The 27,408-nt window shown below is 48.1% G+C and overlaps 1 protein-coding gene across 2 annotated transcripts in view; it reads left to right on the top strand.

Moving 5' to 3' along the window:
- The window catches only part of RELL1 (RELT like 1), an 81,535-nt gene that overhangs the window by 43,129 nt on the left and 10,998 nt on the right, over nucleotides 1–27,408 (top strand). For both annotated transcript variants that reach the window (XR_010177690.1, XM_063922389.1), the window contains exons 3-5: nucleotides 2,042–2,116; nucleotides 3,931–4,006; nucleotides 7,274–7,519. Coding sequence is in view for 1 of the 2 variants with exons in the window: in XM_063922389.1 (XP_063778459.1) it covers nucleotides 2,042–2,116; nucleotides 3,931–4,006; nucleotides 7,274–7,519 (397 nt within the window). In the remaining variant the exon portion in view is untranslated. The remainder of the gene's footprint in view (nucleotides 1–2,041; nucleotides 2,117–3,930; nucleotides 4,007–7,273; nucleotides 7,520–27,408) is intronic.

Raw genomic sequence — 27,408 nt, 5'->3', positions numbered from 1 at the left:
GAAATTCACATGGTTGAAGAACACGAATAGAGCACATTATAGATTTAAGCACATAACTAATTGAATATGTTAAGCTGCTTGCTTTCTCTTGGCAAACACTTACAGGTTGTATAGCAGCAGGACCAGTAAACTGCTTTTATGGTATATATGTACTATAGATACAGATATGTCCTCATATATCTTTGCTGCAGTGACACCAAACAGCCCTTCTTGGCACGCCAGGTCGCATGAGAATCTTCTGGCATCAGGGCATGATTTGATACATATATTTCAGATTGTGCTGATTGATTAATTTGATATATGATACTTGTAGATCTGATTGCGACTGGGAGGAAAATTCTGATCTGATCGCTGGGCTGCTAATTTTGCTGTCCTGCGATCAGATAGTCGCCGCCTCCAGGGGGAGTGTAAATTCGCTGTGCAATCGCATGTGTATACCGAGCTGCGAAAACTCACTTTGTGGAGTGTGTGCGCAACCCAGGACTTACTCCTCCAGTGCGATGAGAACAGGCTGCTCTAGGCCAGAGCTGACGTCAGACACCCTCCCTGAAAATGCTTGGTAACGCCTGCGTTTTTCCGGACACTGTCTGTAAATGCTCAGTTGCCACCCACAAACAGCCTCTTCCTGTCAATCACCTTGTGAACGCCCATGCGATCGGATTTTTCGCACCATCCCGTTGCTGACCGGCAATGCCTGTTATTGTTGTCCGATGCGCGTGCGCATTGCGATGCATGCGCAGTTAGGACCTGATCACCCGCTGTGCAAAAACAGCACAGCAGCGATCAGATCTGAATTATCCCCCGAGTCTCTGAATCTGTACACGAAGTGCTACTATGTAGCAGCCGCAGCTTTTTTCAAATAGCAGTTCTGTTCTGCTCAGTATACAAACTTAGGGGGTAATTCCAAGTTGATCGCAGCAGGATTTTTGATAGCAGTTGGGCAAAACCATGTGCACTGCAGGGGAGGCAGATACAACATGTGCAGAGAGAGATAGATTTGGGTGGGGTGTGTTCAATCTGCAATCTAATGTGCAGTGTAAAAATAAAGCAGCCAGTATTTACCCTGAACAGAAACAAAATAACCCACCCAAATCTAAAGGTGGGTACACACTATTAGATATATCTGCAGATCAATTGATCTGCAGATATATCTATGTACGGATCGGGCAGTGTGCTGTGCATACACACAGCCCGATCCGTCGGGGGACTGACGTCATGAACTGGGCGGGCGCTCGCGCCCGCCCAGTTCACCTGTCAATCACCGCCGGCCGCCGCAGCATGTGTACGGGCGGTCGGACGACCGCCCCGTACACACACAGCGACGGGCCAATATATCTGTAGATATATTGGCCGTCGGCTGTGCTGCGCGGCCGACGCGATACGTCTGTGAACGACGGAGTTCACAGACGTATCGCCCGTACACACTGGCCGACGGTCCCGCGATGTATCGGCCGTTCAAGAGAACGGCCGATACATCGACCAGTGTGTACGGGCCTTAACTCTCTCTGCAAATGTTATATCTGCCCCCCCTGCAGTGCACATGGTTTTGCCCAACTGCTAAAAGATTTCCTGCTGCGATCAACTTGGAATTACCCCCTTAGTCACACACACTATATGTGTCGTATGTCAAATTAATCAGCACAGTTTCCTCGTGCGTCCTTGTCACATTGCGTTGCGACGAAGATGCATTTTCGGCAAAAGAAGACGCCTGGTGATAGGGTTGCACAGGATCTGTCAGCTCACGCTGCATGGCGTATTGTGGGTGGGTGTATGAGGACGCATCTGTACAAATGTCTGTGTATATATTTTTATAGACTTTATTTTGAGAGAGATTTAAATAGGATCACAGCACCTATTGGGTTCACTCCTCAAAAAGGGGGCATGCTAACTGCAGTACACCAAGTGGCCGCTCAGCCAACATCTCCACGTGTAAAATAAGTTTTAAGTGTGAGGCGCTGGATAACGTAAACGCATATACGTATAGTGTGTCATAGTTACATTTCCCATAACCCTGCTTGTTGTGTATTTTTTTTATTTCTAGAGATGCAAGATTCTTTGGCAGACACAAACAATGATACGGTCGGACAAATTGTAAGCTACATAATGAAAAATGAAGGTAGGTGTCCCTTTCTGAGCATTTACAAGGTTTTAGAGTATCTGGTCATTTGCTGACCACATTTCTCCCCAATGCCAGCAGCTACAGTAAATGATGAGGCTGTCACGGTGCTCTTAAGACAGTTGCCATTGCAGAATGGAGGCCTACATTTAGAGCAGGTTGTGGCATTATATCTGTGTCACAGAGTGCTGTGCTAGGACCGAAACAGTTGCTAAATCTAGTCCCCGTCATTTAATGATCTGTGTATTAACGGACAACACAGGTAAAAATCATGGTGTGCCCCCCACCCCCTTATGTTACAAGTTCTGGATCCGTGGACCAGAATCATTTCTCATGCCTCATTGATAGATAACCATTGCAGGCTGTGTTCACACTCGCGCAATGAGCAGATCTGGTCAGATACTGTATGTCCAAATTCTGGGTGACTGCAGCAACAGTTAGAAGACATCATAAATTGAGCCATATCTGGCACCTGTGCACTATATATGGTGTATATAGAAATATAAACCATATATAGTATAACTAGGTGGCTCATCGCGCCCTACGGGCACTCTTCACATCGTCGGAAGGGGCTACGCCCCCTTAACCCTTGCACGCCCTTTGGGTGTGCAACATTTTTATTATATGGAGTATTACCAGCAATTATTTTGTGATTGCTTAAAAATTGCACGGACAAAGGGCGCGTGATGGTTAAGGGGCCTTAGGCCGTTGCGATGGCGTGAACATCGCACGCAGGGCATGATTAGTCACCTAGTAGGTGCTGTGTTTGGGGGAGTGGCAGGTGGGGTAGGGGGTGTTGCGGGTGGGAGAGGGGCAGGGGAACCGTCGGTGGGGTAGGGGCGGGGGGTGCCACGGTGGTGGGGTGGGTGTTCCGTGGGCAGGGTAGGGAGTACGAAGCGGCCGCGGTTTGGGAAGGAGCAGGTGCAGGGTTGCGGCGGATGGGTGAGGGGGTCCAAGGGTGCTGCGTGTGGTGCAGGTGCGGGGGTCTCGGGGGTGGGGCACTGTATTTACATCATACCATTCACACAGGATAGACTGTACACATACCCCATGCACACACTGGACACACGACACTACACACACACAATCTGCTGGAGCTGCAGCAGCAGTGCTGTAGTAGAGTGTGCGTGGTGGGCTTGGTGGAGTGTTTCTGCCTGTGGAGAAGAGGGTGGGTTGGTTGGTGAGGGGGTCAGGTGTGTTGGTGGGACTGTAGCATGTGCGGGCACTTGTGCGCTAGCTGCCTACCTGTTGTAATGATTTGGCTGCTGAGGGTCCGGCGCTCGTGTTCCCAGCGGTGTGGTGTACTGTAAAGGAGGATGGTGCGACAGACTGAGTGGGCTCCGTCCGAACAGCAAGGGGGATCGGTGAGTGGATGTTCCGTGTGCCGCCACACTGAACATCTTATAGGCCGCCTGGCTGCCAGCACGAACCCCCCTTGTGATACATGCGGGTGCGTTGCCTGGCGTGGGGTGTGCTACCGTGGAGAAGGTGCGGCTGCTGCTTCAAAGTACCCACGCCTCTGTTCCTCTCCCTGATGATCGTGGCTGGAACAGTGTATGGTGCTACCACTGGGCATGATCTAGGTCAGTGTACCTGAATGTGCTGCTGGCTTTGTATCTCCGTCCAGATGCAGGGGACTCCACTCAGGTTTGTGACTCCGCCCAGCGTTACGGCCAGGCACAGAGTCACAGATATGGGCTATTATATAGGAGATATATATAATTAAATGGTTTTGAATGTTGTGGGATTCCCCAGTCAGTGCACAAGTGTTTGATCATGTGACCTCACCCCTAACACTCTGCTTGTCTCTGCAGCAAATGCTGATATTTTGAAAGCTATGGTCGCTGACAGTTCCATGGTGGCAGATAACAGCCTGTATGATCCAGAGACGTAAGTGTGGTCTTAAATGATAACTCTTCATTCAGTGTTTCTTTACGATTGTCTGAATAAGTTTCCTCAGCTATTTTAGTTGTTAGGGCAGGACATCTGCTTTACACCAGTTTGGCATACCCCGTTGTAAGGAAATCATGGTGTAAAACCCTCTGCTTGTTCCAGAAGACTTACCAGAAATCTTCTTGTTTGACACCATCCAATAACATTATTTTCATCACTGACCCCTATAGTCCACCTATTTATTTAGTGTAACATCTAAGCAAGTCAGACGTCCCCGAGGTCCGCTATGTGTGTTATTGGTTAAGCTTTTTCACATTTTCACCTAATGGTAGATGGAGTACACATACCGGTACATTGTAATTTTAACATCTTTTCTCCTTTATGACATAGGGGACACTGGAGTATTCATAAGAGTGGGGTATAGATGGTGGTAGATGGGACCCAGCACTTAAATTTTTTTTTTAAGTGTGCCCGAGGGAGCTGGTACGTTGGGCTTAGTCTCCTAAAAAGGGGGACTTTAATTTACTTTTCTTGGGCCTGATTCCGGTGCAGACACTCCTGCTGCAATAGTTTCAAAGTACCAATGTTCGGTACTTTGTGCATACGCAGGACCCTTTTTACAAAATGGAGGCATGCCGAGGCCAGCAGAATTTTCCTGGCCTTTTGGAAGGAGCAGCTGCAGCCAGTTTGTGTGACCCCCATGGGCCGATGGTGTCACCAATGATCCAGTGCTGCATACTAGGAGGCAGCACTGGATCACACAAGCACGCAGGAGGAGGCTTCTACTGGGCGTCTCCTGCTGCTTCATTACCGTAGCTCTGCTGCTGCTTATGCTTCCAGGTAAGCAGCAATGATGCTCTCTCCAACCACATTTGAATCAGGCCCTAGTCTGTGACATAGCTTTTATGGGCTTCATAGTTCTAATACTGATACTTTGGTAGTGAGTGTTTAAAACTATTTTTGATTTTGGCAATACGGACATCTTCCATATAAGTAGAAGGGAAGCAATATGGTGTATCTGAATGCGGATGTTGAATTGACAAATTTATTTTATAACTCTTTTTAATCTTGGATTGTTCTTTGTTTGCTGTGCCTCTGGAAGATTTGGTGAGTGTCTTTCCTTTCTGGTGTGGGGAGGGGGGTGCGGGGAATTGTGATGCTTGAAGGAGGGGCATAGAGCCGCCTGGCCAAATGCAGCATTTGCTCACTTCTATGAGGGTGGGGGAATTCTGGATCCTTGTGTTTTTGCATACGACCAGTTGTGTCCCTCGGCCTCTGTAGATGTTATTGCTTCCCGCAATCGTCTTTGTTCCCCATGTGGATATGTGCATTCATCATTTAACGCTGCTGACAATACACACTTAAGAATTAAACTGGGAAATCATCAGAGAATGACTGTCTTGGATAGGCTGAAAAGACATTGGCCCATTAAGATCAACCTATTGCAAATTCTTATTCCATTGATCAGGAGGAAGACAATGCTTTGTGTTTTTAGATACGTCTGATTTCTCATGTGACAACTAGCAGTGCAGCGGCCAACTACATCTGGTGCCTGCAGCCTTTTATTGGGTCTGTAGTGATAAATTACTAGGAACATGGGAGCCATCTCTGGGAATACAGCCTGTATGTATTTAACCTGACTGGGGTGCAGGGTACTAGAATGAACACTATACTACATTATATAGGTGCAAAAAGGAAGTATGGGATTTAGTGAAATAACCAAACACCCTGTAAGCAGTAGTAAGGGCCAGGCTTGCGCAGGACCGCTAAGAGGTCTCTGGTTTCATGGGACTAGGGAGTATTGGCATGCCCTGTTGTAACTACTTGGAGTGTCGCTGAAGGGGGCGAGTCCTGGAAATTATTTCCTGATTGTGTGGTCACATCTCCCCGGCACCCCCCTCTGCTCCCTGTGTAATAAGTGTGTCTATAGCTGATGTGAAAACAGGGGTGGTCTTCTGTATGCCGACTGACGGGATCCCGGCGCACAGTATACCGGCGCCGGGATCCCGGCATACCGACACTTATTCTCCCTCATGGGGGTCCACGACACCCCTGGAGGGAGAAAAAAATAGTGTGGCGCGCGTAGCGAGCCCGCAAGGGGCTCATTTGCGCTCGCCACACTGTCGGTAAGCCGGCGGTCGGGCTCCAGGCACCGGTATGCTGGTCGCCGGGAGCCCGACCGCCGGCATATCGTAGTGAACCCTGAAAACAGAACTCTGATTATACCTTGATTTCCAGAGGCTGCCTAATTTTGGTGTAGGCAATTACATATATTTAGCACAATGCAGCTTATACTCTCTGAGAAGACCCAGCTTCCTTGCAGATGCAGAGGCCATGTCTGGGTAAAATCTGCTCTGCTCCTCTTTTTGGAATATTTTTGCTTTAACTCTTTGTAAATTAACCCTAGCTTTATAGTAGTATGTGACTGGTAGTAAACAAATAGCCATTGTGGAAAACACTACTGTGTGACCCTAGGCAGGAGCACAAAGCATGCGTCTCGCAAAGTGGTGCAAAACTTATTGGAGTTTAATTAACCAATCCAAGCCTGATGAGGAAGTGTGAGGTTCAGCATCCTCCCCTAGAGTTTGCATGGCTAACCTATGCTGCAGCAGTAGCTTATGTTGTCTGCTTGGATTGTATCAGATGGGTTATGAATTGTTTGTACTCGATCCACATCTTTGTGTGTGAGATTTAAAATGAACACCATAATCACAAATCCCTGATCTACTAGGTCAGGCATGTCCAAACTGCGGCCCTCCAGCTGTTGTGAAACTACATATCCCAGCATGCCCTGACACAGTTTTGCTGTCAGAGAATGCTAAAGCTGTGTCAGGGCATGCTGGGATGTGTAGTTTCTCAACAGCTGGAGGGCCGCAGTTTGGACGTGCCTGTACTAGGTAATGAGACCTAGACTTCCTGCAGTAAGCAGACATGCATGCTACACGTGTACTGCTGCATGGAAATGCTGCAGGTGTGTGTTTAGGTTTCATCCGCAGTGACAAATAAGTGACACCAGCTGCCAGGCATTACACTGTGTCCCGGTCTTCATGGGGCGCTCCGCTTACAGAGCGTACTGATATCATTGTCACTCAGCGTTCTCAGGGCATCTGCCTTGTATCTGATTCCATGCCAGTGAATGCCGGGATACACAACTAAAGATAATATATCATTGCTTGGCTTTTACCCTGGAAATAGAAGGCTGTCGCTTTATGTAATGTGGTGTATACCTTTTTACTAAACCTTGTGTTTCTTGTTTTCCTGTAGCCCTAACACACCAAACACTCCTAATACTCCAGTGAGTCCTACAAGTCCAGGAAGTCCAACCTCGCCTGGCGGAACACCCCTCAAACACTCGTGCCACGGAAACCACTTTCACACTGTTGGGGGCGTGGCTGAGAAAAATGTCTGCAGCCGCTGCAACAACAAGCGGTGGAACTTCAAGTCGCCACAGAAACACAAAGAGCCGAAGAAGAACCGTCAAGGCGCTGTCACAGTCCTGGCTGTGGGAAGGTAATAGTACCCTCATTGGTATCCATCTGCTAACCGCCAGGCTTTATGTAGGGAAAAGTGACGGGCTTTCTGAACGCAAATAATGGGTTGGCTTTTTTTTTTTTTTCTTGTATTAAAATGTGTCTGCATCTAGGAGTGCGGGAAATGATCATTTACTCCCGTACCTGACGTGTTTTTTTAAAAGGGGGGAATAAAATCCCTTCACCTTTTAGAATCTCCGGTTTCGAATAGCCCAGACCCCCTCTCTCCTCACTCTCACAAATAAAGGCCTTTCTGTGTAAGCACATCATGCAAAGCCAGCATCCGATTCTCTGCGAAAAGTCTTATAGCAGCATTTCCTGGTCTCCTACATGTTATCACTGCACTGTGTCTGTGCACCTCTCTCTGCTGTATAGAGAAGAATTTGGGTATTTTGGTATACTGACCCTGTCCTTATTACAAGTAGGTTCTTTCCTGAGCAGTGGGAGGTGCTGACTGATCGGCATTAGGGAACTGAGGAGGAGATGTGTGGGGGACTTTACAGCTGTTGCTGTACTGGAAAGAAATGGTTATTTCCCCAGTGCATTGTAAACAGTCTTAATCCTAGCAATATGCTGCTCCTGCGTTTTTCATAAATACATGGTGGTGGTTTGTTGTTGTTGTTGTTGTTGTTGTTGTTTTGGATTCAACTATTAAATGAAGTATTTTTAGAGTAGAAGTTATAGAGCAATTGTAAAAATACTGTGCACAGACTATCTGCACGCCCGTTATCATCCCCTACTAGAGATAATGTGCACAGATTATCTGTACACCCGTTATCACCCCCGTGCTAGAGAACTGTGCATAGACTATCTGCACACCCGTTATCACCCCCGTGCTAGAGAACTGTGCATAGACTTACTGCATGATGGTTACCACCCCATCTGAAGAACTGTGCATAGAGTAAGTGCACGCCCGTTATCATCCCCTACTAGAGAAACTGTGCACAGACTATCTGCACACCCGTTATCACCTCCGTGCTAGAGAAACTGTACACAGACTATCTGCACACCCGTTATCACCCCCGTGCTAGAGAACTCTGCACAGACTAACTGCACGCCCATTATAAATAATCTCCAGCTAGACAAACTGTCAGAGACTAACTGCACGCCAGTTGTCACCCCATCTAGAGAACTCTGCACAGACTAACTGCATGCCCGTTATCACTCCCGTGCTAGAGAACTCACCCCATCTGAAGAACTGTGCATAGAGTAAGTGCACACCCGTTATTGCCCCTTACTAGAGAACTGTGCAGACTGCACGCCAGTAATCACCCCCATGCTAGAGAACTGTGCATAGGCTAACTGCTCACCCATTATGTGCCGCACAATATATTAATTACCACGACTATTGAGCTAAACCCCAATGTGGCAACACTAATTACCTTCATAGTTGCAATAAATAAATAACACGCAGAGCATGTAGACCTGCCTATGTTTTTACTGGTATCCGTTCACATGGTATCCGTTCACAAGTTAAAAAACTCATGTCGACCTTTTCATGTGTCGACCTTTTCATGTGTCGACCTTTTCATGTGTCGACCATGTTCACGTGTCGACCATGTTCACGTGTCGACCATGTTCATGTGTCGACAATGTGTCCATGTCGACCATGTCAATGTCGACCAATAGTGGTCGACCTAATGACTGTCGACCATAACATGGTCGACCATTCATACCGAAACCGTTTTTACTGCAGGTTAATCTGTGTGCAGTTACCTATATTTCTCTATCGTCCTAGTGGATGCTGGGGTTCCTGAAAGGACCATGGGGAATAGCGGCTCCGCAGGAGACAGGGCACAAAAAGTAAAGCTTTTCCAGATCAGGTGGTGTGCACTGGCTCCTCCCCCTATGACCCTCCTCCAGACTCCAGTTAGATTTTTGTGCCCGGCCGAGAAGGGTGCAATTCTAGGTGGCTCTCATAAAGAGCTGCTTAGAGAAAGTTTAGCTTAGGTTTTTTATTTTACAGTGATTCCTGCTGGCAACAGGATCACTGCAACGAGGGACAGAGGGGAGAAGAAGTGAACTCACCTGCGTGCAGGATGGATTGGCTTCTTGGCTACTGGACATCAGCTCCAGAGGGACGATCACAGGTACAGCCTGGATGGTCACCGGAGCCGCGCCGCCGGCCCCCTTGCAGATGCTGAAGTAAGAAGAGGTCCAGAATCGGCGGCTGAAGACTCCTGCAGTCTTCTAAAGGTAGCGCACAGCACTGCAGCTGTGCGCCATTTTCCTCTCAGCACACTTCACACGCAGTCACTGAGGGTGCAGGGCGCTGGGGGGGGGGGGGGCGCCCTGGGAGGCAAATGTAAACCTATATAAAGGCTAAAAATACCTCACATATAGCCCCCAGAGGCTATATGGAGATATTTAACCCCTGCCTGTATTCACAAAATAGCGGGAGACGAGCCCGCCGAAAAAGGGGCGGGGCCTATCTCCTCAGCACACGGCGCCATTTCCTCTCACAGCTCCGCTGGTCAGGACGGCTCCCAGGTCTCTCCCCTGCACTGCACTACAGAAACAGGGTAAAACAGAGAGGGGGGGCAAATTTAATGGCAATATCTTGATATATATAAAGCAGCTATAAGGGAGCACTTATTATAAGGCTATCCCTGTCATATATAGCGCTTTTTGGTGTGTGCTGGCAGACTCTCCCTCTGTCTCCCCAAAGGGCTAGTGGGTCCTGTCTTCGTTTAGAGCATTCCCTGTGTGTCTGCTGTGTGTCGGTACGTGTGTGTCGACATGTATGAGGACGATATTGGTGTGGAGGCGGAGCAATTGCCAAATATGGGGATGTCACCTCCTAGGGGGTCGACACCAGAATGGATGCCTTTATTTATGGAATTACGGGATAGTGTCAACACGCTAAAGCAGTCGTTTGACGACATGAGGCGGCCGGACAATCAATTAGTGCCTGTCCAGGCGCCTCAAACACCGTCAGGGGCTGTAAAACGCCCTTTGCCTCAGTCGGTCGACACAGACCCAGACACAGGCACTGATTCCAGTGGTGACGAATCAACCGTATTTTCCAGTAGGGCCACACGTTATATGATTTTGGCAATGAAGGAGGCGTTACATTTAGCTGATACTACAGGTACCACTAAACAGGGTATTATGTGGGGTGTGAAAAAACTACCTATAGTTTTTCCTGAATCAGAAGAATTAAATGACGTGTGTGATGAAGCGTGGGTTGCCCCTGATAAAAAGCTGATAATTTCAAAGAAATTATTGGCATTATACCCTTTCCCGCCAGAGGTTAGGGAGCGCTGGGAAACACCTCCTAGGGTGGACAAGGCGCTAACACGCTTATCAAAACAAGTGGCGTTACCTTCTCCTGAGACGGCCGCACTTAAAGATCCATCAGATAGGAGGATGGAAAATATCCAAAAAAGTATATACACACATGCAGGTGTTATACTACGACCAGCTATAGCGTCTGCCTGGATGTGCAGTGCTGGGGTAGTTTGGTCAGAGTCCCTGATTGAAAATATTGATACCCTGGACAGGGACAATATTTTACTGTCGTTAGAACAAATAAAGGATGCATTTCTTTATATGCGTGATGCACAGAGGGATATCTGCACACTGGCATCACGGGTAAGTGCTATGTCCATTTCGGCCAGAAGAGCTTTATGGACGCGACAGTGGACAGGCGATGCGGATTCAAAACGGCATATGGAAGTTTTGCCGTATAAAGGGGAGGAGTTATTTGGAGTCGGTCTATCAGATTTGGTGGCCACGGCTACAGCCGGGAAATCCACCTTTCTACCTCAAGTCACTCCCCAACAGAAAAAGGCACCGACTTTTCAACCGCAGCCCTTTCGTTCCTTTAAAAATAAGAGAGCAAAGGGCTATTCATATCTGCCACGAGGCAGAGGTCGAGGGAAGAAACAGCAACAGGCAGCTCCTTCCCAGGAACAGAAGCCCTCCCCGGCTTCTACAAAAGCCTCAGCATGACGCTGGGGCTTCTCAAGCGGACTCGGGGACGGTGGGAGGTCGTCTCAAAAATTACAGCGCGCAGTGGGCTCACTCGCAGGTAGATCCCTGGATCCTGCAGATAATATCTCAGGGGTACAGGTTGGAATTAGAGACAGATCCACCTCGCCGTTTCCTGAAGTCTGCTTTACCAACGTCCCCTTCCGAAAGGGAGACGGTTTTGGAAGCCATTCACAAGCTGTACTCTCAGCAGGTGATAGTCAAGGTACCTCTTCTACAACAAGGGAAGGGGTATTATTCCACTCTATTTGTGGTACCGAAGCCGGATGGCTCGGTAAGGCCTATTCTAAATCTGAAGTCCTTGAACCTGTACATAAAGAAGTTCAAGTTCAAGATGGAGTCACTCAGAGCAGTGATAGCGAACCTGGAAGAAGGGGACTTTATGGTATCCTTGGACATCAAGGATGCGTATCTCCACGTTCCAATTTACCCCTCACACCAGGGGTACCTCAGGTTCGTTGTACAAAACTGTCACTATCAGTTTCAGACGCTGCCGTTTGGTTTGTCCACGGCACCTCGGGTCTTTACAAAGGTAATGGCCGAGATGATGATTCTTCTTCGAAGAAAAGGCGTATTAATTATCCCATACTTGGACGATCTCCTAATAAGGGCAAGGTCCAGAGAACAGCTAGAGATGGGATTAGCAATATCTCAAGAGGTGCTAAAGCAGCACGGATGGATTCTGAATATTCCAAAATCCAAATTAATGCCGACAACTCGTCTGCTGTTCCTAGGGATGATTCTGGACACGGTTCAGAAAAAGGTTTTTCTTCCCGAGGAAAAAGCCAAGGAGTTATCCGACCTGGTCAGGAATCTCCTAAAACCAGGAAAGGTGTCTGTACATCAATGCACGCATCTTCAGATGCACCTGCGGATAACCCTGTCTCCAAGGACAAGGGTATCTCTTCTGTGGTGGTTGCAGAGGGCTCATCTATTGGAGGGCCGCAGATTCGGCATACAGGATTGGATCCTGGTGACCACGGACGCCAGCCTGAGAGGCTGGGGAGCAGTCACACAAGGAAGAAACTTCCAGGGAGTGTGGTCGAGCCTGGAAAAGTCTCTTCACATAAACATTCTGGAACTAAGAGCAATCTACAATGCTCTAAGCCAGGCGGAACCTCTGCTTCAAGGAAGACCGGTGTTGATCCAGTCGGACAACATCACGGCAGTCGCCCATGTAAACAGACAGGGCGGCACAAGAAGCAGGAGTGCAATGGCAGAAGCTGCCAGGATCCTTCGCTGGGCGGAGAATCACGTGATAGCACTGTCAGCAGTGTTCATCCCGGGAGTGGACAACTGGGAAGCAGACTTCCTCAGCAGACACGATCTTCACCCGGGAGAGTGGGGACTTCATCCAGAAGTTTTCCACATGCTAATAAACCGTTGGGAAAGACCAATGGTGGACATGATGGCGTCTCGCCTCAACAAAAAACTGGACAGGTATTGCGCCAGGTCAAGAGATCCGCAGGCAATAGCTGTGGACGCGCTGGTAACACCTTGGGTGTACCAGTCGGTGTATGTGTTTCCTCCTCTGCCTCTCATACCAAAGGTATTGAGAATCATACGGCAAAGCGGAGTAAGAACGATACTAGTGGCTCCGGATTGGCCAAGAAGGTCTTGGTACCCGGAACTTCAAGAGATGGTCACGGACGATCCGTGGCCTCTACCTCTAAGACAGGACCTGCTTCAGCAGGGACCGTGTCTATTCCAAGACTTACCGCGGCTGCGTTTGACGGCATGGCGGTTGAACGCCAGATCCTAAAAGGAAAAGGCATTCCAGAAGAAGTCATTCCTACCTTGATTAAGGCAAGAAAGGAAGTCACCGCGAAGCATTATCACCGCATTTGGCGGAAATATGTTGCGTGGTGCGAGGATCGGAGTGCTCCGACGGAGGAATTTCAACTGGGTCGTTTCCTACATTTCCTGCAATCAGGATTGTCTATGGGTCTCAAATTGGGATCTATTAAGGTTCAAATTTCGGCCCTGTCAATATTCTTCCAAAAAGAATTGGCCTCAGTTCCTGAGGTCCAGACTTTTGTCAAAGGAGTACTGCATATACAGCCTCCTGTGGTGCCTCCGGTGGCACCGTGGGATCTAAATGTAGTTTTAGATTTCCTCAAATCCCATTGGTTTGAACCACTAAAAAATGTGGATTTGAAATATCTCACATGGAAAGTGACTATGTTACTGGCCCTGGCGTCCGCCAGGAGAGTATCTGAACTGGCGGCTTTATCTTATAAAAGCCCTTATTTAATTTTCCATTCGGATAGGGCAGAGCTGCGGACGCGTCCGCATTTTCTTCCTAAGGTGGTATCAGCGTTTCACCTGAACCAGCCTATTGTAGTGCCTGCGGCTACAAGCGACTTGGAGGACTCCAAGTTGTTGGACGTTGTCAGAGCTTTAAAAATATACATTTCAAGGACGGCTGGAGTCAGAAAATCTGACTCGCTGTTTATACTGTATGCACCCAACAAGTTGGGTGCGCCTGCTTCTAAGCAGTCGATTGCTCGTTGGATTTGTAACACAATTCAACTTGCACATTCTGTGGCAGGCCTGCCACAGCCTAAATCTGTTAAGGCCCATTCCACAAGGAAGGTGGGCTCATCTTGGGCGGCTGCCCGAGGGGTCTCGGCATTACAACTCTGCCGAGCAGCTACGTGGTCAGGGGAGAACACGTTTGTAAAATTCTACAAATTTGATACCCTGGCAAAGGAGGACCTGGAGTTCTCTCATTCGGTGCTGCAGAGTCATCCGCACTCTCCCGCCCGTTTGGGAGCTTTGGTATAATCCCCATGGTCCTTTCAGGAACCCCAGCATCCACTAGGATGATAGAGAAAATAAGAATTTACTTACCGATAATTCTATTTCTCGGAGTCCGTAGTGGATGCTGGGCGCCCATCCCAAGTGCGGATTATCTGCAATACTTGTACATAGTTATTGTTAACTAATTCGGGTTATTGTTTAGGGAGCCATCTTTCAGAGGCTCTTCTGTTATCATACTGTTAACTGGGTTTAGATCACAAGTTGTACGGTGTGATTGGTGTGGCTGGTATGAGTCTTACCCGGGATTCAAAATCCTCCCTTATTGTGTACGCTCGTCCGGGCACAGTACCTAACTGGAGTCTGGAGGAGGGTCATAGGGGGAGGAGCCAGTGCACACCACCTGATCTGGAAAAGCTTTACTTTTTGTGCCCTGTCTCCTGCGGAGCCGCTATTCCCCATGGTCCTTTCAGGAACCCCAGCATCCACTACGGACTCCGAGAAATAGAATTATCGGTAAGTAAATTCTTATTTTTCAATGTTGATATTTTTATGTGGTCAAAATGGTTTTTACTGGCACCTTCTAACTTCACTACTGACTTGATATTAACTTAATATAGATGTTGTCCTCCTACACCTAGCCTCAATACGCCATACGTCACGAGAAGCCTGGCGAGAGTGAGCCACCAGGTCATGTGATTCAACTTGCACAGAATGCCTTTCCTCGCCATTTTGCCTGAATTTTCCTCTTATTTGCAATGCGATGCCACAGAATCACTTCACGAGACTGTACTGATTCATTTGACATGTGACATTTGTGTATCAGTTTCAAAGTCTGACTCTATACAAAGCACAATAGACATTAGTGTGACAAAATGCTGCTGCATCGTAGCACTTCTTATACAGATTCAGGCTGTGTTGCACACTGTTATACCAGTATCGCAGATCAATGTAATCTGTGCAGACTTGTAACGCGGTTTTGTTTGCCCACACTGCAACTAAAGGGGCTCATATCTCAGCAATTACAATTTATGGTTTCACAGATCCAGTGATTTTTTTATTTTTTTTTTGCCAGATATTTTCTTTCCCAATCCATCCAACTTTGCCCATACATTACAGATATTTTTCAATGACTTGCAGATCATTTTCAGTTAAACAGATCTGCCAATCTTGAAAGACTCATCAGTTTACTGGAAACGCTCTGCAGGTCTGCTGATTGTTACCCATACACTAGCAATCTACAGTCCCTAAAATTCCCAATCGATTTTGTGGCCAAAATCTGCACTCTGTGAACCACATACATTGCAGATTTATTGACACAATCCTCTGCAAAACTTCAGACTGTCTCAATTGATTGCTGACCCTTAAGGTGCAAATTCAGCTGAAAAGAAGGCATAAAAAATACATGGCCCGAGGCAAGTCGAACTGGTCCTGGCATGCCAGGAAGGGCGCGACTTTCGGCAATTGTGTATGAGGACATGTCTGTGTATCAGTGGCATTCTTATGGTGGTATTCCGTTGTTATATGGCACCCGATTTCCCGTCTAAAGTGACGGGAGATCGTGGGGTGGTAATCAGTTTAGTTTTTTTTATCGCGCCTATTGCTCCCATAGAGGTCTGATTTAACTGCGTAAAGCATCTAAATCCAACTAAACAATTGAATAGATACCGGCGGGCTCACATGGGTGTGGGGGAAGAATTGAATACCGCCCTTAGCGAAAGTCAGTTTATTTATTGGGTTGTGTAAAAAAAAAATATATATATATATATGTACAGTGCATCCAGAAAGTATTCACAGCGCTTCACTTTTTCCATATTTTGTAATGTTAAAGCCTTATTCCAAAATGGATTAAATTCATATTTTCCCTCCAAATTCTACACACAATATCCCATAATGACCACGTGAAAAAAGTTTTATTTGAGGTTTTTGCAAATTTATAAAAAACAAAAACAAAACTAAGAAGTCGCATGTACATAAGTATTCACAGCCTTTGCAATGAAGCTCAAAATTGAGCTCCGGTGCATCCTGTTTCCACTGATCATCCTTGAGATGTTCCTACCGCTTAATTGGAGTCCACCTGTGGTAAATTCAGTTGATTGGACATGATTTGGAAAGGCACACACCTGTCTATATAAGGTCCCACACTTGACAGTGCATGTCTGACCACAAACCAAGCATGAAGTCAAAGGAATTGTCTGTAGACCTCTGAGACAGGATTGTCTCGAGGCACAAATCTTGGGAAGGGTACAGAAAAATATCTGCTGCTTTGAAGGTCCCAATGAGCACAGTGGCCTCCATCATCCGTAAATGGAAGAAGTTCGGAACCACCAGGACTATTCCTAGAGCTGGCCGGCCGTATAAACTGAGCGTTTGGGGGAGAAAGGGCCCTAGTCAGGGAGGTGACCAAGAACCCGATGGTCACTCTATCAGAGCTACAACATTCCTCTGTGGAGAGAGGAGAACCTTCCAGGACAACCATCTCTTCAGCGATCCACCAATCAGGCGTGTATGGTAGAGTGGCCAGATGGAAGCAACTCCTTAGTAAAAAGCACATGGCAGCCCGCCTGGAGTTTCCCAAACTGCACCTGAAGGACTCTCAGACAATGAGAAACAAAATTGTCTGGTCTGATGAGACAAAGATTGAACTCTTTGGTGTGAATGCCAGGCGTCATGTTTGGAGGAAACCAGGCACCGCTCATCACCAGGCCAATACCGTGCCTACAGTGAATCATGGTGGTGGCAACATCATGCTGTGGGGATGTTTTTCAGCAGCAGGAACTGGGAGACTAGCCAGGGTAGAGGGAAAGATGAATGCAACAATGTACTGAGACATCCTAGATTAAAACCTGCTCCATAGTGCTCTTGACCTCAGACTGGGGCGACAGTTCATCTTTCAGCTGGACAACGACCCTAAGCATACAGCCAAGATCTCAAAGGAGCAGCTTTAGGACAACTCTGTGAATGTCCTTGAGTGGCCCAGCCAGAGCCCAGACTTGAATCCGTTTGAACATCTCTGGAGAGATCTGAAAATGGCTGTGCACCAATGCTTCCAATCAAACCTGATGAAGCTTGAGAGGTGCTGCAAAGAGGAATGGGCGAAACTGCCCAAAGATAGGTGTGCCAAGCTTGTGGCATCATATTCAAAAAGACTTGAGTTTGTAATTGCTGCCAAAGGTGCATCAACAAATTATTGAGCAACGGCTGTGAATACTAATGTACATGTTATTTCTTAGTTGCTTATTTTTAATAAATCTGCAAAAATCGCAAAAAAACTTTTTTCAAGTTGTCACTATGGGGTATTGTGTGTAGAATTTTGAGGGAGAAAATGAATTTATTCTATTCTACAATAACAAAATGTGGAAAAAGTGAAGCGATGTGAATACTTTCCGGATGCACTGTATATATCGACTAAAATGTAATAATTGGTAAATAGTATAGGCTTTAGCTTACATTTAAAATGTTATGGTCAGTTTGTTATTTTACCTTAATCAAATAATAAAGTGCATATGTATTTAGTGTTTCTTAAACCTAACATATTTAGCCACACCTGGCGTGGTCACATGAGATGCAACCACACCAGGCTGGGCTTTCCCTGATATGGTTGCATCTGATGGTACCAGTCAGAGATGCCAACTGGGTGGCTGCCGGAAGATTATCTTCCAGCAGCCGCCAGTCTTAGACGGACCTCCTGGGCCCCTCTGCACCGTACTAACCTCCGCCAGTGTCTGCCAATCACTGGTAGTCGCAGTGATCGGGTGTGGATAATTAGATCTACAAGAAAAAGGGTCTACAGTCAATAGATCGAAATGGAAAAGGTTGACAGGATTATTAGGTCAACATGAATTAGGTAGACAGTAGAACAGGTCAACACATGAAAAGGTTGACATGGAAAAGTCGACTCAAAAAAGGTTTACACAACATTTTTACGTTTTTTGGGTGTAGTTTTCTCGTCAAAGTACATAGAACCCCAATTGGTGTACCGTGTTCCCTTGCATGGCTCTTTTTTTCTTGCCATGCTTCTGGCAAGGTTGCTATTACCAATTGTAGTCCACTTGGATGGTAAAGTATGAAAAAGTTGAATAAGATGCAACCCCCCCCCCAAAAAAAACTCTGCCATATGTGTCGACTTTTATATGTCAACATATTGACCATTGACCTAATGCATGTCGACCATCAGTGGTTGACATAATGACTGTCAACCTTTTCATTGTTGACCCTACTCCGGATACCGCAGTGAAGGCCCAGTGGTAAATACTGGATCAAATTGTCCCAGTGTAATCCGAGCAGCTGCAGAGAGGAGCCGCCGCTCAGACATATAAACATAGCAGAGAGTCCCGTCCTCAAGTGCTTACTTAATATATCTATACTTGATATGTCGATGAAAATGTATGAAATATTTTTTTATTTTATTTTTCTGGGGTATTTTTTCCTCTCCTTCTCTTTTACCTACGGAGGCGCTGGACCTCCCCCAAGCTCTTGAATGGGAATAGATGCCGTGCATGCGGCATCTATTCACACGGCGGCACCGGACAGGTTGTTTTCTGCTGCGGGGTACACTGGGCTCCTCAGGGAATGACATTGGGGTGTAGAGTAGGATCTTGATCCGAGGCACCAACAGGCTAAAAGCTTTCACTGTTCCCAGAATGCATAGCGCCGCCTCCTCTATAACCCCGCCTCCATGCACAGGAGCTCAGTTTTGTAGTTGGTTCCATGCAGTGCAGGCATACAACAAGGTAGCTGCTCCAGCAGCCCTGAGAAGAGCTTTTTAAAGTGAAAAATGAAGACTTCAATGGCTGTTAGATGTCAGTCAGACATCTCCTGCTGCCGGATACTTACAGCGGAGGCTCCGGTTTTCATCTGTCAGTCACACACCCCACCACAGCTCTCCAGGATCACGTGGCTGCACTCAGGGAGGAGGTAGGTGGGTCCCCCAGGCGGGACCTGCTGGAAATCGCGATCCGGCGCTGCCGGTGGGAGGCGGGCCGCGCGCGCTGACGTGGACACTATGGCAGTACAGGGACCCCACTAGACCACCAGGGCAAGGGCACAGGTCGGTTTTACTAAAAACAGTTTGCTATAAAGCCCGCAGTACCCGGTGGTGAAGTCCAGCAAGGGATAAGGCTTTGACCGGTAGCCCCTCCCCCAGCCCCAGGGCGCCATTTAGAGTAAATGTTCCCGCCCTGGAGCTGCATATCTCTCTCTCCCTCACTCCCTGTCAGCGTTTGGGTGCCATTAGGACAGGCTGAGCTGATCCTGGGTCTGTTTGGGCAAATCCTCCTCTGTAAAGCCGCCTGCATGTCTACGCTGTGCATTTTACAGGACACTTAAGTATTCTTCATGTCTGCTGACAGTGTTAGTTAAGAAACAGTGCATTTAGTCAGGGTTATATAGTACAAGTGCCCTGTGATATACATCCAGTCTTTACTGTGCATTGATATATCTATTAAGTGTATAGCTATACTTAGTATTTCTATGTATTGCTAGTCCAGTGCAGTTTTATTGCATGTCATAATTTCTGCATTGTACAATGTGACACTGTGTGCATATAGCTGCTGTGTGACCTCCATTTTGTGTATCTCGTGCGTCAGGGTTATTATTAATATAGGTGTTTCACAAGATATACTTATTGTGTATTTTTCTCTGTGATTTTTAGTCACCATATACCTCTGGAACTCTGTTTGTGCTGATACACTACTCAGGGGGTTCTTGTCAGGTGTTGTGCTGATGATATTGTACTGGGTTGCGTTGCATTGAGCTTTCAGATATGGCAGCTACAAGGGGCGACGGAGCTGGGGCTGATCCCATAGTGCATAGTGGTGACGCTGCAGACACGTTTGAGGAGAATATAACAGCTGAGGGTTCAGGTTTCTGAGGGTTCCTTACCCCCCAGTGGAACCGTAGCAAAGGGGGTTCAAAATGACCCACCTTGGGCTACTTTCTCCACGTTATTGAATACGCTGGTAACTAGACTTACGCCCCCTATGGGACCTCCTGTACCGGTATAACCGCTTATGGTCCCTGCGGTTAATCCACCGTGGGCAGATCAACTGTCCACTCAGTTACAGCAATTGAACCAATCACTGACTAAGCAAAAGTCCAACCCTCGCCCGCCTAAGATCAAGGGGGCCATTACTTCCTCACAATCCACTAACGTCACAGACACCTCGTCTGATGAGGATGGCGTATATACTGACTCCGCAGACACTGATTCTGATGGGGAGACTGTTTCACAGGTGGATGTTCCTGACTTGTTGGAGGCTATCAGGTTAATTCTTCAAATTACTGATGACCCAGAGCCTGATACTGCCCCTAAGTAACCGGACAGATTTAAACGTCAGAAAGTGGTTAAACAAGTTTCTCTGACGTCCTAGTGGATGCTGGGGACTCCGTAAGGACCATGGGGAATAGACGGCTCCGCAGGAGACTGGGCACATCTAAAGAAAGATTTAGGACTATCTGGTGTGCACTGGCTCCTCCCCCTATGACCCTCCTCCAAGCCTCCGTTAGATTTCTGTGCCCGGCTGAGCTGGATGCACACTAGGGGCTCTCCTGAGCTCCAAGAAGAAAGTATAGTTTAGGTTTTTTATTTTCAGTGAGACCTGCTGGCAACAGGCTCACTGCAACGAGGGACTAAGGGGAGAAGAAGCGAACCTACCTAAGTGGTGGTAGCTTGGGCTTCTTAGGCTACTGAACACCATTAGCTCCAGAGGGATCGTACACAGGACCCGACCTCGTCGTCCGTTCCCGGAGCCGCGCCGCCGTCCCCCTTACAGAGCCAGAAACAAGAAGGTGGTCCGGAAAATCGGCGGCTGAAGACTTCGGTCTTCTCCAAGGTAGCGCACAGCACTGCAGCTGTGCGCCATTGCTCCTCATGCACACCACACACTGCGGTCACTGATGGGTGCAGGGCGCTGGGGGGGGGGGGCGCCCTGAGCAGCAATAATAACACCTTGGCTGGCAAAACTAACACCATATATAGCCCCAGAGGCTATATAGGTGTATATTAACCCCTGCCAGAAACTATAAAATAGCGGGAGAAAGCCCGCCGAAAAAGGGGCGGAGCCAACTCCCTCAGCACACTGGCGCCATTATTCCCTCACAGCTTCGCTGGAAGGAAGCTCCCTGGCTCTCCCCTGCAGTCCTGCACTACAGAAAGGGTAAAAAAGAGAGGGGGGGCACAATTTAGGCGCAGTGTATATATATATATATATATATATATATATATATATATATATATATATATATATAATATATAGGCAGCTATAGGGGAAAACACTGTATAGTGATATCCCTGTGTTATATAGCGCCCTGGTGTGTGCTGGCATACTCTCCCTCTGTCTCCCCAAAGGTCTTTGTGGGGTCCTGTCCTCTGTAAGAGCATTCCCTGTGTGTCTGCTGTGTGTCGGTACTGCTGTGTCGACATGTATGATGAGGATAATGATGTGGAGGCGGAGCAAATGCCTGTGAATGTGATGTCACCCCCTGCGGGGTCGACACCAGTGTGGATGGACTTATGGAAGGAATTACGTGACAGTGTCAGCTCCTTACATAAAAGGTTTGACGACATAGGACAGCCGGCTACTCAGCTTGTGCCTGTCCAAGCGTCTCAAATGTCATCAGGGGCTATAAAACGCCCGCTACCTCAGATGACAGATACAGATGTCGACACGGATACCGACTCCAGTGTCGACGATGATGAGACGAGTGTACCCTCCAATAGATCCACCCCTTATATGATTGAGGCTATGAAAAATGTATTACACATTTCTGATACCCCAGGTACCACAAAAAAGGGTATTATGTTTGGTGAGAAAAAACTACCAGTAGTTTTTCCTGCATCTTACGAATTAAATGAGGTGTGTGAGGAAGCGTGGTCTTCCCCAGATAAGAAATTGATCATTTCTAAACGGTTAATGGCTGCGTACCCTTTCCCGCCAGAGGATAGGTCACGCTGGGAAACTCCCCCTAGGGTAGATAAAGCGCTGACACGCTTATCAAAGAAGGTGGCACTACCGTCTCCGGATACGGCCGCCCTAAAAGAACCTGCTGATAGAAAGCAGAAAAGTACCCTAAAAGCTATATACACACACACGGGCATTATATTGAGACCCGCTATTGCATCAGCTTGGATGTGCAGTGCTGCTGCTGCGTGGTCAGACTCCCTGTCGGAAAACATTGATACCATGGATAGGGACAATATTTTGCTAACGATTGACCATATTAAAGACGCGGTCTTATACATGCGTGATGCACAGAGGGATATTTGCCGGCTGGCATCAAAAATAAGCGCTATGTCCATTGCCGCCAGACGGGGGTTATGGACTAGGCAATGGTCAGGTGATGCCGACTCCAAGCGGCACATGGAAGTTTTACCCTATAAAGGGGTGGAACTTTTTGGGGAAGGTCTTTCAGACCTCGTTTCCACAGCTACTGCTGGGAAATCGACTTTTTTGCCACAGGCTACCCCACAGCAAAAGAAAGCACCGTATTATCAGGTACAGTCCTTTTGGCCCCAGAATAATAAGCGGGCTAGAGGCTCATCCTTTCTGCCGAGGGGCAGAGGAAGGGGGGAAAAGCTGCAGCGCACAGCTAGTTCCCAGGAGCAGAAGTCCTCCCCTGTGTCCGGTAAGTCCACAGCATGACGCTGGGGCTGCTCAGGCGGAATCGGGAACGGTGGGGGCGCGTCTCAGGTTTTTCAGCACACAGTGGGCTCTCTCACAAGTGGATCCCTGGGTCCTTCAAGTAGTATCTCAGGGGTACAGGCTGGAATTCGAGACGTCTCCCCCCCGCCGTTTCCTAAAATCTGCCTTGCCGGCAACTCCCTCTGCCAGGGAGGGAGTGTTGGTGGCTATTCAAAAACTGTATTCACAGAAAGTGATCGTCAAGGTACCCCTCCTTCAACAAGGAAAGGGTTACTACTCCACAATGTTTGTGGTACCGAAACCGGACGGTTCGGTGAGACCCATCTTAAATTTAAAAGCCTTGAACACTTATATCAAAAGGTTCAAGTTCAAGATGGAATCGCTCAGGGCGGTTATTGCGAGCCTGGAGGAGGGGGATTACATGGTATCCCTGGACATCAAGGATGCATACCTGCATGTCCCCATTTACCCTCCGCACCAGGAGTACCTCAGATTTGTGGTACAGGACTGTCACTATCAGTTCCAGACGCTGCCGTTTGGGTTATCCACGGCACCGAGGGTCTTTACCAAGGTAATGGCCGAAATGATGATACTCCTTCGCAAGAAGGGAGTTTTAATTATCCCGTACTTGGACGATCTCCTGATAAAGGCGAGGTCCAAAGAACAGTTGATAGGGGGGGTGGCACTTTCTCAGGAAGTGCTACAACAGCACGGCTGGATTCTAAACATTCCAAAGTCACAGCTGGTCCCGACGACACGTCTTCTGTTCCTGGGAATGATTCTGGACACAGACCAGAAAAGAGTGTTTCTTCCACTGGAAAAAGCCGAGGAATTGTCATCTCTGGTCAGAGACATCCTAAAACCAGGAAAAGTGTCGGTACATCAATGCACACGAGTCCTGGGAAAAATGGTAGCTTCGTACGAAGCAATTCCATTCGGAAGGTTCCACGCAAGGACGTTCCAGTGGGACCTGTTGGACAAATGGTCCGGGTCCCATCTCCAGATGCAACAGCGGATAACCCTATCGGCCAGAACCAGGGTGTCGCTGCTGTGGTGGCTGCAGAGGGCTCATCTACTAGAGGGCCGCAGATTCGGAATACAGGACTGGGTCCTGGTGTCCACGGATGCCAGCCTTCGGGGCTGGGGGGCAGTCACAAAGGGAAGAAATTTCCAGGGACTGTGGTCAAATCAGGAGATTTCTCTTCACATAAATATCCTGGAGTTAAGGGCCATTTACAATGCCCTAAGCCAGGCAAGACCCCTGCTTCAAAACCAGCCGGTACTGATCCAGTCAGACAACATCACGGCGGTCGCCCATGTAAACAGACAGGGCGGCACAAGAAGCAGGATGGCGATGGCAGAAGCCACAAGGATTCTCAGATGGGCAGAGAATCATGTGTTAGCACTGACGGCAGTGTTCATTCCGGGAGTGGACAACTGGGAAGCAGACTTCCTCAGCAGACACGACCTCCACCCGGGAGAATGGGGACTTCATCCAGAAGTTTTCCAAATGCTGGTCAACCGGTGGGAAAAACCACAGGTAGACATGATGGCATCCCGCCTCAACAAGAAGTTGAAAAGATATTGCGCCCGGTCAAGAGACACTCAGGCGATAGCGGTGGACGCCTTAGTGACACCATGGGTGTACCAGTCGGTTTATGTGTTTCCTCCTCTACCTCTCATACCCAAGGTACTGAGAATAATAAGAAGGCGAGGAGTGAAAACCATACTCGTGTTTCCGGATTGGCCAAGAAGAGCTTGGTACCCGGAACTTCAAGAGATGCTTACAGAGGACCCTTGGCCTCTGCCGCTCAGACAAGACCTGCTGCAGCAGGGACCCTGTCTGTTCCAAGACTTACCGCGGCTGCGTTTGACGGCATGGCGGTTGAACACCGGATCCTGAAGGAAAAGGGTATTCCGGAGGAAGTCATCCCTACCCTGATCAAAGCCAGGAAGGATGTCACCGCAAAACATTATCACCGCATTTGGCGAAAATATGTTGCTTGGTGTGAGGCCATGAAGGCCCCGACGGAGGAATTTTAACTGGATCGATTCCTGCACTTCCTGCAAGCAGGGGTGACGTTGGGCCTCAAATTGGGGTCCATAAAGGTCCAGATTTCGGCTCTGTCGATTTTCTTCCAAAAAGAACTGGCTTCACTGCCCGAAGTTCAGACTTTTGTCAAAGGAGTTTTGCATATTCAGCCTCCTTTTGTGCCCCCAGTGGCATCTTGGGATTTCAATGTGGTTTTGGCATTCCTGAAATCACATTGGTTCGAACCACTTAAGACTGTGGATTTAAAATATCTCACGTGGAAAGTGGTCATGCTGTTGGCCTTGGCGTCGGCCAGGCGGGTTTCAGAATTGGCGGCTTTGTCTTGTAAAAGCCCTTATCTGATTTTCCATATGGATAGGGCAGAATTGAGGACTCGTCCTCAGTTTCTCCCAAAGGTGGTCTCAGCTTTTCACTTGAACCAACCTATTGTGGTGCCTGCGGCTACTAGGGACTTGGAGGATTCCAAGTTGCTGGACGTAGTCAGGGCCCTAAAAATTGATATTTCCAGGACGGCTGGAGTCAGAAAGACTGACTCGCTGTTTATCCTGTATGCACCCACCAAGCTGGGTGCTCCTGCTTCTAAGCAGTCTATTGCGCGCTGGATTTGTAGCACTATTCAGTTGGCGCATTCTGCGGTAGGCTTACCGCAGCCTAAATCTGTAAAAGCCCATTCCACACGGAAGGTGGGCTCATCTTGGGCGGCTGCCCGAGGGGTCTCGGCTTTACAACTTTGCCGAGCAGCTACTTGGTCGGGGGCAAACACGTTTGCAAAATTCTACAAATTTTGATACCCTGGCTGAGGAGGACCTGGAATTCTCATTCGGTGCTGCAGAGTCATCCGCACTCTCCCGCCCGTTTGGGAGCTTTGGTATAATCCCCATGGTTTTTACGGAGTCCCCAGCATCCACTAGGACGTCAGAGAAAATAAGATTTTACTCACCGGTAAATCTATTTCTCGTAGTCCGTAGTGGATGCTGGGCGCCCGTCCCAAGTGCGGATTGTCTGCAATACTTGTACATAGTTATTGTTACAAAAATCGGGTTTTGTTGTGAGCCATCTCTTCAGAGGCTCCAATTGTTATCATACTGTTAACCGGGGTTCCTATCACGTGTTATATGGTGTGATTGGTGTGGCTGGTATGAGTCTTACCCGGGATTCAAAATCCTTCCTTATTGTGTCAGCTCTTCCGGGCACAGTTCCTAACTGAGGCTTGGAGGAGGGTCATAGGGGGAGGAGCCAGTGCACACCAGATAGTCCTAAATCTTTCTTTAGATGTGCCCAGTCTCCTGCGGAGCCGTCTATTCCCTATGGTCCTTACGGAGTCCCCAGCATCCACTACGGACTACGAGAAATAGATTTACCGGTGAGTAAAATCTTATTTTTACCTCACTCTGACCATTTGGTTGACATACGTCAGGAATCCTGGGAGAATCCAGGAAAGAAATGCACGCCTCACAAGAAGATGCTGGCTCGCTATCCCCTCGCAGCGGAGCGAAGTAGAACTTGAGAGACACCCCCGACAGTGGATTCGCAGGTGGTGCGGCTGGTGGTTTCCTCAGCTCTACCTGTAGCTATCGTCACGTCTCTGAAAGAACCGACGGATAAGCGTGTGGAGGTTTGTTTAAAATCGATTTACACCTTAGCTGGTGCTGCACATAGGCCCACCATTGTAGCGACTTGGGCTGCAGAGGCTATTGAAGCGTGGGCTCAGGAGTTGGAAGCTGAGCTGCCTTCCAACGTTTCTGATCATGCTAGACAATGTCTGTCGTATATTGTCACAGCTTCTCATTACATTAAAGATGCGGCTTCTGATGCCAGTATTTTGGCAGCCAATGCTTCTACTACGTCCATTTTGGCTCGCCGGATTCTCTGGTTACGGTCCTGGTCTGTGGATCTGGACTCTTAAGAAAACCCTGGAGGTGCTCCCTTTTAAGGGAGACCTTCTTTTCAGAGAAGACCTCAATAGTGGCTGACTTGGCTTCTGCTAAAACAGCATGTCTACCTAGTACTGCGCCTTCGGTACCGAAGGCTAAGAGTACTTCCTTTTGCTCCTTTCGTCCTTCAGGGAAAGCAAAAGGTCAGGCGTACCCGAAACAGGCTCGCACTTCCAAACCCAATAAGCTCAAACCTAAACGGGCCTGGGCTGCCCGTCAGCCTGCTTCCAAAACTGACAAGCCTGCTGCATGACGGGGCAGGCTTCCCTCTGGGGGATCCCAGGGTGGGGGGCCGACTTCTAGGGTTTACCCAGGAATGGTTGAAGACCACTTCCGATGCCTGGGTACGGGAAGTCGTCACTCGAGGGTATGCCGTATCCTTCAAAAATCGTCCCCCCTCATCGATTTTGCCTGACAGACGTCCCTTCGGATCAGGTGAAGGCAAAAACTCTTTATTCTGTGGTACAGTCCCTCCTGGACACAGGCG

This window comes from Pseudophryne corroboree, chromosome 1 (assembly GCF_028390025.1).
Source record: "Pseudophryne corroboree isolate aPseCor3 chromosome 1, aPseCor3.hap2, whole genome shotgun sequence".
Classification (NCBI taxonomy): Eukaryota; Metazoa; Chordata; class Amphibia; order Anura; family Myobatrachidae; genus Pseudophryne; species Pseudophryne corroboree.
The sequence above is the reverse complement of the archived record's forward strand: the minus strand, read 5'-3'. Positions and strand labels throughout refer to the sequence as shown.